At 48.9% G+C, this 12,605-nt stretch overlaps 1 protein-coding gene across 3 annotated transcripts in view; it reads left to right on the forward strand.

Moving 5' to 3' along the window:
* The window catches only part of PLXNC1 (plexin C1), a 346,034-nt gene that overhangs the window by 299,122 nt on the left and 34,307 nt on the right, over window positions 1–12,605 (forward strand). For all 3 annotated transcript variants that reach the window (XM_075344806.1, XM_075344807.1, XM_075344808.1), the window contains one exon: window positions 5,230–5,284. In XM_075344806.1, coding sequence (XP_075200921.1) covers window positions 5,230–5,284 — 55 coding nt within the window. The remainder of the gene's footprint in view (window positions 1–5,229; window positions 5,285–12,605) is intronic.

A 12,605-nucleotide genomic window follows, 5' to 3' on the forward strand; every position in this document is an offset into this window, starting at 1 on the left:
TCTGGGCCTGATAGGAGCTGAAACCCCAGTCGCAGGGGATCGCATCAAGGGGCACAGACTGCCGAGGAGGGCAGCCGGGTTGCCTTGATCCATCACTGGACAGGGCCTAGGCCGGGAAGTAGCTTCACGTGTCCTGGTAAATTACCCGACGGGGGTGAAGACTTCAAGATTCATCCCCAACCCGGTCCAAAATTGGGGTACTAGCGCACCGATGGGATAGGACTTTCCCAAATACAGTCCAAAGAAATCCTACGTGTGAACCCTGAGAGCAAGCTCACTCCGTTAGCCATACGGGTGAGCGGGACCCGAAAAGTTTCAAGCTTGAGGATCCAACTAGTGAGAAGGTGCCACGGAAAAGGCCACACGCTAACAGCAACACCAAGGGCACGGATCCCAGCGTGCTCCCTCTAAGCTGCAGTGGTGCTCAGAATTCTGGTTTATAACCTGTCGGTGTAATTATTCCTGGACTGAGTGAGTACACTGAAAAGCCCTTTTCCTCTACCCAACGGCACCCCCATCACCAACATCCCAACGGGCCCCGGGGCACAAACCCCATACCCATGGAGGGGTTAAACATCTTGCTGGCAGACGATCGCCACCGGGCTCCCTCCCCAACAGCAGCGGTGGTCTCCTACATTACCACACACTGTGGGTGGCGTCACAAACTTTCCAAAACCCATGTACATACCCCCCCTCTTCTTTTAATTCGAGTGTCCGCGCGGACCTCCCGGGTCCGGAGACCCCTTGAGCCACCGCGGCTCCGGATCCGAGCGGCTCGGCCGCTGACGTGGTGGCGGTACACTGTAATGGGCTATGTTCTTTTTCCTCTCGCTTTTGCATCCACGCTTATGGTTAGAAGAACTTGCAGCACTATGAGAGGAGAGCTACTAGAATTATTTTTAATGAGACTATACTTTGCAGCACAGCCCCTCCCCCACATGGACTGTCAAATATTAGAACTAAAGGCTACTTTACACACTGCGATATCGGTCCCGATATCGCTAGTGTGCGTACCCGCCCCCATCTGTTGCGCGACACGGGCATATCGCTGCCCGTGCCGCACAACATCGCCCAGAGCCGTCACACATACTTACCTGTCCGGCGACGTCGCTGTGACCGGCGAACCGCCTCCTTTCTAAGGGGGCGGTCCGTGCGGCGTCACAGCGACGTCACTGAACCGCCGCCCAATCGCAGCGGAGGGGCGGAGATGAGCGGGACGTAACATCCCGCCCACCTCCTTCCTTCCGCATAGCGGCCGGGAGGCAGGTAGGGAGACGTTCCTCGCTCCTGCGGCGTCACACGCAGCGATGTGTGATGCCGCAGGAACGAGGAACAACCTCGTTACTGCTGAAGTAACGATAATTGGGAATGGACCCCCGTGTCGCCGATTAGCGATTTTTCACTGTTTTGCAACGATGCAAAATCGCTAATCGATGTCACACGCAACGGCATCGCTAATGCGGCCGGATGTGCGTCACGAATTCCGTGACCCCAACGACTCCGCATTAGCGATGTCGTAGCGTGTAAAGCCCGCTTTAAAGGTGTCTGTTAATCTCATTTAGGTCTGATGTTCTTCAGCACATCATCAGTATTCAGTGATAACTGACTGTTTGATAATACATGTCTCACACTAACCTAACCCAAGAAAAACACAAAATGAGCATATACCCTATAATAAACTAAATAAGTAAATAATAGTAGTACATTTAAATAACAAAGGGTACTTGGTTAACACTGTTTGATTAAAGAGTGTAAAAGCCATCTCACGCTAGTATTAAAACCTTACCTTGCGTGAGTGACATCAATGTGAATAAGGCTATGTGCGCATGTGTGCGTATTGCATGCAGTTACGCTGCGTTCTGCACCGCAGCGTAACTGCATGCGTCCTGTGTCCCCAGCACAATCTATGAAGATTGTGCATGAGACTTGCGCACGTGGCGTATTAGAACGCAGTGATTCGGCTGCTGCCCGAAGCATGCGTTCTAAGAAGTGACATGTCACTTCTTTTGTGCGCTTTGCATGCTGTCTATAGGGAGAGGCAGCATGCAGAGTGCACAAATTCTGCAGGCACCAGGCGCTTCAGAACAGAGCTTTTCAGCTGCGCTCTGAAGCGGACCTTTTGTGTGCGGTGCAGAGCGCACACATGCGCACATAGCCTAAGGGCAAAGAAGAACAGTGCTCCAACTACAGCAACCTGTCCAAAGGAAACTGAAGTGCCTATCTCAGAGGGAGGGACCACACACCGCCATTTGTACTGCGAAAAAAATGAGCCAGAACATAAGTTGGTATACGTGCAATAGGAGCATGTTCACACAGTGGCCATTTCACAGACAAAACCCAAACGAAAAGCACAAAATTAGCATTTATCCTATAATAAAGTAAAGTGCATACAGTGCCTTGCAATATTATTCATCCCATTGGCATTTTTTGTGTTTTGCTACCTAACAACCTGGAATTTCCCTGTTTTTGGAAGGTTTGAATCAATTCATGTAAAAACAAGTCTACAACTGTGATCATGTGGTTTTCTTTTTATTGCAAAGCAAGCTACAAATAGGATAAAATAACTGAAAAAGTCAGTGTGCATAACTATTCATCCCCCTAAAGTCAGCACTTTGTAGAGCCTCCTTTTGCGACAATTACAGCTGCAAGTCATTTTGGATAAGTCTTTATGAGCTTTCTACATCTTGCCACTGGGATTTTTGCCCATTCCTCAAGGCAAAACTGCTCCAACACTTCAAGTTAGATGTTTTCCTCCAGTAAAAAGCAATCTTCAAGTCTGACCACAGATTCTCAATTGGATTAAGGTCAGGGCTTTGACTAGGCCACTCCAATACATTTACACATTTCCCCTTAAACCACTCAAGTGTTGCTTTAGCAGTATGCTTTGGGTCATTGTCTTATTGGTAGGTGAACCTCCGTCTCAGTCTCAAATCGCTGACAGAAACAGGTTTTGCTCAAGAATATCCTTCTATTTTGTACCATCCATCTTCCTCTTGACTAGGACCATTTTCCCTGTACCTGCTGCTGAAACATCCCCATAGCATGATTCTGTCACCACCATGATTTACTGGTGTTTTAGAGGTGATGACCCATGTTGTTTTGGCGCCAGACCTAGCGTTTACTTCGGTGACCAAAAAGCTCAATTTTGGTCTCATCTTTGCACAGCACCTTCCTCCAAACATTTGGCGAGTCTCCCACAAGTCTTTTGGCAAACTCAAAATGAGCCTTCCAATTTTTGGCTGTAAGTGATCGCTATTTCTAGCCACTCTTACATTAAAGCCAGCTCTATGGAGTTTACGGCTTATTGTGGTTGTATGGACAGATACTACAGCCTCTGCTTGGGAACTCTGCAGCTCCTTCAGGGTTACTGTTGGTCTCTGTGCTGCCTATCTGATTAATGCCCGTCATGCCATGTAAGGTACTGTCACACATAACGAGATCGCTAGCGAGATCGCAGCCGAGTCACCATTTTGGTGACGCAGTAGCAATCCCGTTAGCGATCTCGTTATGTGTGACACCTACCAGCGATCAGGCCCCTGCTGTGAGATTGTTAGTCGTTGCTGAATGGTCCAGGTCATTTTCTTCAAAGGCGACGTCCTGCTGTGCAGGACACATCGCTGTGTTTGACACTGTGTGACAGGGTCCCAGTGACTGCTGAGATCGTTATACAGGTCGCTACTGCCACCTGTATTGTTCCTGCATCGCTGGTAAGATCTGACTGTGTGACATCTCACCAGCGACCTCCCAGCGACTTACCTGCGATCCCTATCAGGTCGCATCGTTTTCGGGATCGCTGGTAAGTCGTTGTGTGTGACTGGGCCTTTAGATTGCACACAGGTGGACTTCCACTCACTAAGCATATGACTTCTGAAGGTAAATTTTATCCCATAAATGTAATTTTTGACTATATTTTTCTCACTTCACTTCCCCAACTTAGACTATTTAGTGCTGATGTATCACACACAAAGCGGATTAGAAAAATATTTAAACACAAGTTGTAGTGTAACAAAATAGGTAAAACGCCAAGGGGGGTGAATACAATTGCAAGGCAGTGTAGTAGTACGTGTAAATAACATAGGGTACTTGGTTAACACTATTTGATTAAAGAGTGTAAAAGCCATCCCACCAAATGTGTTCTTCTTTCTCCCCCCGGCTTATGATTGGTCAGTATCAGAAAGATTAAAGGGAACCAATCACCTGGATTTTCGTATATAACCTAAAGCCAGTGCTATACTGGCACTATCATGCTGACTCTATTCATACCTTTAGTGGTCAGCGCAGATGTTTAAGTTTTAAAAGCCAGGAAAGTAAAGTAAACATAAAAATGTTGCTTTCTGGTATCAGCTTTGTTGACTGAGGACCTGTCCCTTCTGGTCACATGGGTATGACATCACACAGGTCCTGCTAGTGAAAAATTAAATCAATTGTATAATATTTATGCTAATTCTAACAGGGGGAGGGGATAACTATAAATACCCCCCCCCCCCTGCTATTATCTGATCCTCAGCTGCTGTCACTCAAGAAGCTGATGATTTTATGAATTTTACTTTCTTGGATTTCAAAACCTAAACATCTGAGCTGACAACTACAGGTATGTAGAGAATCAGCCTGATAGTGCCAGTATAGCACTGGCTTTAGGGTACATAAAAAAAATCCTGGTGATTGGTGTACTTTAAGAAGTACAAACTCCCAGTAAAGTCTCTCTGGCAATGTCCACTTGGAAAAAAGAATTGTTTAGCTGCCAAACACTTTGAACGCTAATATCACTGCAACAGGGAAGCGATATTAACAAAAAAAGCCTTTTACTCATTACTCATTACATATTGGATCCAGTTCAACATGACAAATTTAGTAATGATCCTCTTTATTTACTGGAGCCCTCAGTGACCACCAAAATAAGGTGCCAAGCTTATTACAAAGCCACTGTGAGGAGGATTTTGAATGAAGTGGTGATTGCACCCTGCCCCTCCATCCATGTGGCTGACGTAGTCCAGAAGTCTCTATAAAGTATAAATAAAATTACAGTATCAGTTCCTATTTTGAGTGAGTCACTTTTAACAAAAATATATGGTGTGGACTCGTAATAATATCCTATAAAGCCGATCTTAGCTTGCAAGTGCTAAGCAAACTCCAGTTATATGGGAAAACAGGACAACCAAAAGTCACAGTATTTGAACATTACTGCTTTGGAATTTGTAATTATTCTTGAACTTTTTCAAAATATTCCAGATTGATAATGGCGCCACGATCAAACTCCTTGTGAAAAAAAATGGTCACTTACCAGGTAATATACTGTATGTTTATGTTTAATATCTTTCATTTACTGGCATTTGTAAACTTTATCAGCAAGCAACACTTGTAAGAGAGCAGCACTTGTAAGAAAGCAGCACTTTTAAGAAAGCAGCACTTGTAAGAAAACATCACTTGTAAGGGGTACTTTACACGCTGCAACATCGCTACCGATATATCGTTGGGATCACGTCGTTAGTGACGCACATCCGGCGCCGGTAGCGACATCGCAGCGTGTAACACTAATGAGCGACGATCAACGATCGCAAAATCTGTCCAAAACAGTGATCCTTGACACGTCGTTAATTTCCTTAATATCACTGCTGCCACCAGTATGATGTTGTTCGTCGTTAATGCGGCATCACACATCGCTGTGTGTGACACCGCGAGAGCGACAAACATCTCCTTACTAGAGATGAGCGATGTTCGAGGTTCGCCAATTTCATGTTCAAGTGATTTTGGGGGGTGCTCGAGATCGAACTCGAGCTTTTTGCTAAAAGCTCAACAGTTCGAATTACGTTTGAGAACGGTTCGATCACCAAAAGCAGGGGTTTTTACAGCTACAGTGTGCAGGGAGCCATTGCTGGCAGCCTGCGGTAAGCTGGTAACCAATGTAAATATCGGGTATCCAAGCAAAGTGCTTTGCTTGGTAACCCGATATTTATCCTGGTAACGTGTGCAGGGAGCCGACACTTACCCGCTCGGCTCCGCCACCTCCTGCACTCGGCATGTACACACACACTCACCTGTCCCCAGCCATGCAGTCCCCGGCACTGACGTCCTCAGCGCCACATGGCCCCGCTAGGCTCCACTCACCTCACACTCCGCCGCCTGCACACTGGCCCCGCTAGGCTCCACCAACTTCGCACTCCGCCGCCTGCACACATTACCCCGCTTAGCTCCACCCACCTCACACTCCGCACACATTACCCCGCTTGGCTCCACCCACCTCGCACTCCGCACACATGGCCCCGCCTGGCTCCACCCACCTCGCACTCCGCACACATTACCCTGCTTAGCTCCACCCACCTCGCTCTCCGCACACATTACCCCGCTTGGCTCCACCCACCTCGCACTCCGCACACATGGCCCCGCTCGGCTCCACCCACCTCGCACTCCGCACACATTACCCCGCTTGGCTCCACCCACCTCGCACTCCGCACACATTACCCCGCTTGGCTCCACCCCCCTCGCACTCCGCACACATTACCCCACTTGGCTCCACCCACCTCGTACTCCGCACACATTACCCCGCTAGGCTCCACCCACCCCACACTCCGCACACATTACCCTGCTTGGCTCCACCCACCTCACACTCCGCACACATTACCCCGCTTGGCTCCACCCACCTCGCACTCCGCTGCCCGCACACATTACCCTGCTTGGCTCTACCCACCTCGCACTTCGCACACATTACCCCACTTGGCTCCACCCACCTCGTACTCCGCACACATTACCCTGCTCGGCTTACCTGCGGTGATGAAGTCCCGCCCTCCCGACCTCAGCGATGTCACTGTCCTCCATGGCCACAGCTTGTCACATCTCCTCCTCTCGCTGCCAACCCGAGACTGTGACTAGCGGTGACGTCACAGGCTCCCGCGATACTTGGCTGTGAAGGCGGCGGTCATTGAAGTCAGGGACAGCTCTGCTATCAGCAGTGCAGGAGATTGTCACCGCAGGTAATGTACAGTTAGGTCCAGAAATATTTGGACAGTGACACAAGTTTTGTTATTTTAGCTGTTTACAAAAACATGTTCAGAAATACAATTATATATATAATATAAGCTGAAAGTGCACACTCCCAGCTGCAATATGAGAGTTTTCACATCCAAATCGGAGAAAGGGTTTAGGAATCATAGCTCTGTAATGCATACCCTCCTCTTTTTCAAGGGACCAAAAGTAATTGGACAAGGGACTCTAAGGGCTGCAATTAACTCTGAAGGCGTCTCCCTCGTTAACCTGTAATCAATAAAGTAGTTAAAAGGTCTGGGGTTGATTACAGGTGTGTGGTTTTGCATTTGGAAGCTGTTGCTGTGACCAGACAACATGCGGTCTAAGGAACTCTCAATTGAGGTGAAGCAGAACATCCTGAGGCTGAAAAAAAAGAAAAAATCCATCAGAGAGATAGCAGACATGCCTGGAGTAGCAAAATCAACAGTCGGGTACATTCTGAGAAAAAAGGAATTGACTGGTGAGCTTGGGAACTCAAAAAGGCCTGGGCGTCCACGGATGACAACAGTGGTGGATGATCGCCGCATACTTTCTTTGGTGAAGAAGAACCCGTTCACAACATCAAGTGAAGTCCAGAACACTCTCAGTGAAGTAGGTGTATCTGTCTCTAAGTCAACAGTAAAGAGAAGACTCCATGAAAGTAAATGCAAAGGGTTCACATCTAGATGCAAACCATTCATCAATTCCAAAAATAGACAGGCCAGAGTTAAATTTGCTGAAAAACACCTCATGAAGCCAGCTCAGTTCTGGAAAAGTATTCTATGGACAGATGAGACAAAGATCAACCTGTACCAGAATGATGGGAAGAAAAAAGTTTGAAGAAGAAAGGGAACGGCACATGATCCAAGGCACACCACATCCTCTGTAAAACATGATGGAGGCAACGTGATGGCATGGGCATGCATGGCTTTCAATGGCACTGGGTCACTTGTGTTTATTGATGACATAACAGCAGACAAGAGTAGCCGGATGAATTCTGAAGTGTACAGGGATATACTTTCAGCCCAGATTCAGCCAAATGCCGCAAAGTTGATCGGACGGCGCTTCATAGTACAGATGGACAATGACCCCAAGCATACAGCCAAAGCTACCCAGGAGTTCATGAGTGCAAAAAAGTGGAACATTCTGCAATGGCCAAGTCAATCACCAGATCTTAACCCAATTGAGCATGCATTTCACTGCTCAAATCCAGACTTAAGACGGAAAGACCCACAAACAAGCAAGACCTGAAGGCTGCGGCTGTAAAGGCCTGGAAAAGCATTAAGAAGGAGGAAACCCAGCGTTTGGTGATGTCCATGGGTTCCAGACTTAAGGCAGTGATTGCCTCCAAAGGATTCGCAAGAAAATATTGAAAATAAAAATATTTTGTTTGGGTTTGGTTTATTTGTCCAATTACTTTTGACCTCCTAAAATGTGGAGTGTTTGTAAAGAAATGTGTACAATTCCTACAATTTCTATCAGATATTTTTGTTCAAACCTTCAAATTAAACGTTACAATCTGCACTGGAATTCTGTTGTAGAGGTTTCATTTCAAATCCAATGTGGTGGCATGCAGAGCCCAACTCGCGAAAATTGTGTCACTGTCCAAATATTTCTGGACCTAACTGTACCTCGCTCCTGACAGCAGCACTTGTCATGCCCTGCAGTGACCTGGGCTGACCTATTGATGTTAGCTCAGGTTATTGCATCGCTTTCCCAGCCAATGGGGAAAATTCTGTTCTTCATTGACTGGGACAGTGACTATGGTATGGATCGTCATGGGAACCCCTTGAATTACAGCAGACCTGGATTTGTTTTTCTTTCTAATAAATTGGTGAAAGAGGGAATGTTTTGGGGAGTGTTTTTTGAAATAAAAATGTGTTTGTCGTCTATTTTTTTTTATTACTGACTGGGTTGGGATGTCGGGTATCTGATAGACGCCTGACCTCATGAACCCCAGGGCTTGATGCCAGATGACATTACACATCTGGTATTAACCCCATATATTACCCCGTTTGCAACCGCACCAGGGCACGGGATGAGCTGGTGCGAAGCATCAGGATTGGCGCATCTAATGGATGCGCCACTTCTGGGGTGGCTGCGGCCTGCTATTTTTAGGCTGGGGAGAGTCCAATAACCATGGACCTCCCTAGTGTGAGAATATCAGACCCGAGCTGCCCGCTTTACCTTGGCTGGTGATCCAATTTTGGGGGACCCCCACGTGTTTTTTTTTAATTATTTATTTAATTTAAAATAACAGCGTGGGGTGCCCTCGGTTTTGGATTACCAGCCAAGGTGAAGCTGCCAGCTGTGGTATGCAGGCTGCAGCTATCTGCTTTACCCTAGCTGGCTATCAAAAATAGGGAGAACCCTACGTCATTTTTTTTTAAAATTTATTTTTTTTTTTGGCTAAATACAAGGCTAAGCACCCCTTAGTGCCACATGAAAGGCACCAAAGGGTGCAAAATTACAAAATGCAGGAGAGTGGGACATGATGTGTTTCTGCCATTATAATGACAGAAAAGACTGATATGAAGTGTAGAAGCACAGGAAAATCACCAGAGCGCTCTACGCTGTGAAAAGCAGTAGAAAATGGCACTGGAGTGAACATGTGACCACCTCATGTAGGTTGAAGTTATGGATCCTGGGTAAATTTATGTATTTTCCCTCCTTCAGTTTTTTTGCAGTACGGAAATCCAAGATGGCCTCGCGCACAGCAGCGCGCAGGCCGCATTCACCCTACTCCTCTGATTTGTCGTATGTGCCATGACACATGCGACAGAAAACTCCTCCCCAGGCCCTGCCAGGTCACCGCCTATAACCCCACCAGTGTTCCTCGGTGTCCCACGGTACCTGTGCAGCGTTGATCCCCCGCGGCTCCCTCCGTCACAATAGACGCTGCCGCATGCACAGAGCGGCTGTCAGCTCACCTTCCTGTGTTCAGACACAGTGAGTGGTGGTAACCATGCATCTGTAAGCTACTGCAATACCCTGCTCATGAGGTAAGGTAGTTAATCAAGAGAGCTATACTACATTTCCAAATGGAGGTATTTGATTTTATAGTTGCCCTGCTGAACGACTACCAAACATGAGAGTCCATTATACGCCACAAGAAAACATGTCTAAATAGCGAGCTCTGTTGTTTAGTATTCATGCAGCAGGATAACTGGACTTAAAGGAATATTCCATTTCCAAGATCCTATCCCCAATATATAGTAGGTGGAATAGCAATAATATCAGCAAATACCAATATTTCTCCTTATTAGGCATGCCCTTACCTCATGAGCAGGGCATTGCAGCTTTGGTAGCAACAGTTACGACATGGACTCTGCTGCTGTGGACCCAGGGAGAGTGGGTGCAGATTCATTGCACCCACACTCCTCACATGGAGGGTCTGTGTACCGCCCCGGGGGCTCGGCTGCGACCACCGAGCCGCTTGGATCCGTGCTCGTACTGCGGGTGGTGGCTCGAGCCTCTCACGGACCCGGGGGACACGTCGCTCTGCAAGGAAGTGGGCGCTACACGCGGGGATTTAGGTGTTTGGTTTGAAGTGATAGTTCGTGACGCCACCCACGGGTAATGGTGATTGTAGACACCATCGCTGCGGTGAAGGTGTGGGTGCCACCGGGAGTGGTGTAGTAGTGCAGCTAGGTGTTGACCCCTCCTAGAGGATGTTGGTCCCGGGGTCCGGTGGGCCGGGGCCCAGGTGCAGGGTGAAGTGTTGCGGTGCAGCGCGACGCGGTGCCGGATGGCACTGGTGTATTCACTCTGACACAAGACACTGGAGTAAACCAAACGGAGTGATGTACGGGGCCTGCAGCCGTCTGCAGCTTTTCCCAGATTAGGTAGGTAATGTCCGCCTTTCTCCTGTACCTCTGTGTGTGAATCTTGACTCCTGTGCCTAGGCACCGGTAGTCCGGTCTCCGACGTGTATCTGTCGTAGGAGCCCGTTTGCCCGCAGACACTGGCCCTTTGGATCTCTGGCCCTTGGCGGTGGCACTTATCCGGAATGGTTGGGCTGTTGCCTTCAATCGGGACTTAGGTGGGAATGAACCCCTGAGGTCCAGACCGCAATCAGTTAATTTGACTATGGTGGTGGCTTCTAGCCTAGTTCGGGGTCTGAGTACCCTGCCTGGTGCTTCGGTATCCAGTTGGCTCCCCGGTTTGGTTCCGGCGGGCCACTACCCTGTCCCGGTCCCTTACGGTTCCACCGGTCGTATTCCCGGTCTCCTGCAGTCGGCCACTACCATCTGCCTCCTTGCCAATGGTGACTGGGCTCCAACCCAGCCACTGGAGTAGTCTTTGGCAGACCTGAGCACAGGTCTGCTTCTGGACTTGAACTTGACTCTTCCCGAGCCCGAGCTAGACTTCAACTCCCCTGTTTTCCCGCCTCCAACCGCCTGGCTCCACCCCCCCTGGTGTGGACATCAAACCTGGAGGGTGGTGACAAGGCATTTAGTTTGACTGCTGTTATCTAACTGGGAAGCGGGTGTGTAGTGTTGTTGTGTCTACCTGGGACGACCTGGATAGTTCAGGGCGTCACATTCCCCCTTGGTTTAATGCAGACCGTCCACGGGCTGCCCATCCATCACCGGTTTATTTTTGTTGTAAACTGCAAAAAGATAAGAAACACATATACATTTATAATAACATATTTACATAGTCAAGAATATGTAGGCTTTCTTTTTCTTCCCTTACGGGAGGCACATCACTTTAACCGTTGCAAACAACTTTAATAATAACGGGTCCATGTCCTTCCGCTTTCCCACCCAAGCAATCTAGCCTTGATGCTGCCCCTAAGAAGTGGGCAGCACCCCTTTTCCCCAGTCCGGATCAGGAACTTGGCCAGGCAACCCAAGCGGGAATGGGTACGGTGTTTCGCACCCTTCAGTCACTCAGAGGCCCCACGTCCAGGGGACCCCTGACCCGGAGGATGGTCACCGGTTCCTGTGGTGACCGGACCCGAAACCTGCTCTGCTGCGGGTCCTCCCTCCAACCAGCCTCTCTGGAGACCGGCAGTTACGGGAAGGGCAATAAGGGCACTATTTACAAGCCCAAAAATTGTTGGGTGGCTTGCTAGTTCTCAGCCATGTTCATGATTTCTCATGTGGGACAAAAGGGGGCAACAAGAGTCCCAACAGGGACGGGCACTTCAGTAGCTGGTCCGCTACCATAAACTTAGGTCCCAACGGGGACTTGCAGTGGGGTCCCAACGGGGACTGTCCTTGTGGCAACGGGGATCCGCTACCTTACTCTTCATCCTTCACTCCGTACTCCTCTTCCACGGTGACTCCCGGGCTGTACAGTGGGGGAGGGGTCTGGGAGCGCCTCGGGCCTTCATGCCGTGCCCTTCTTTGCACGCTCAGGCAAACCAGCCCCTCTCCCCATAGTGGCGGGTGTAGGTGACCAACTCTCCAGGGATCAGATCACTGTCCGGGTGGCCCATAGGCAAGTGGGGGTACACGTCCCGACGGGACACAAACACCTCTTTCTCCAAGCCGGGCTGAAACAGGAATCCCCACCCTCTGTCGGGGTCAAAGCGTCGGACCTGGCCCTCGTACCTCGGGCCTCGCACAAGGAAGGTGGCACACCGCACGTTTCTTTTT

This window comes from Anomaloglossus baeobatrachus, chromosome 4 (genome assembly GCF_048569485.1).
Source record: "Anomaloglossus baeobatrachus isolate aAnoBae1 chromosome 4, aAnoBae1.hap1, whole genome shotgun sequence".
NCBI lineage: Eukaryota > Metazoa > Chordata > Amphibia > Anura > Aromobatidae > Anomaloglossus > Anomaloglossus baeobatrachus.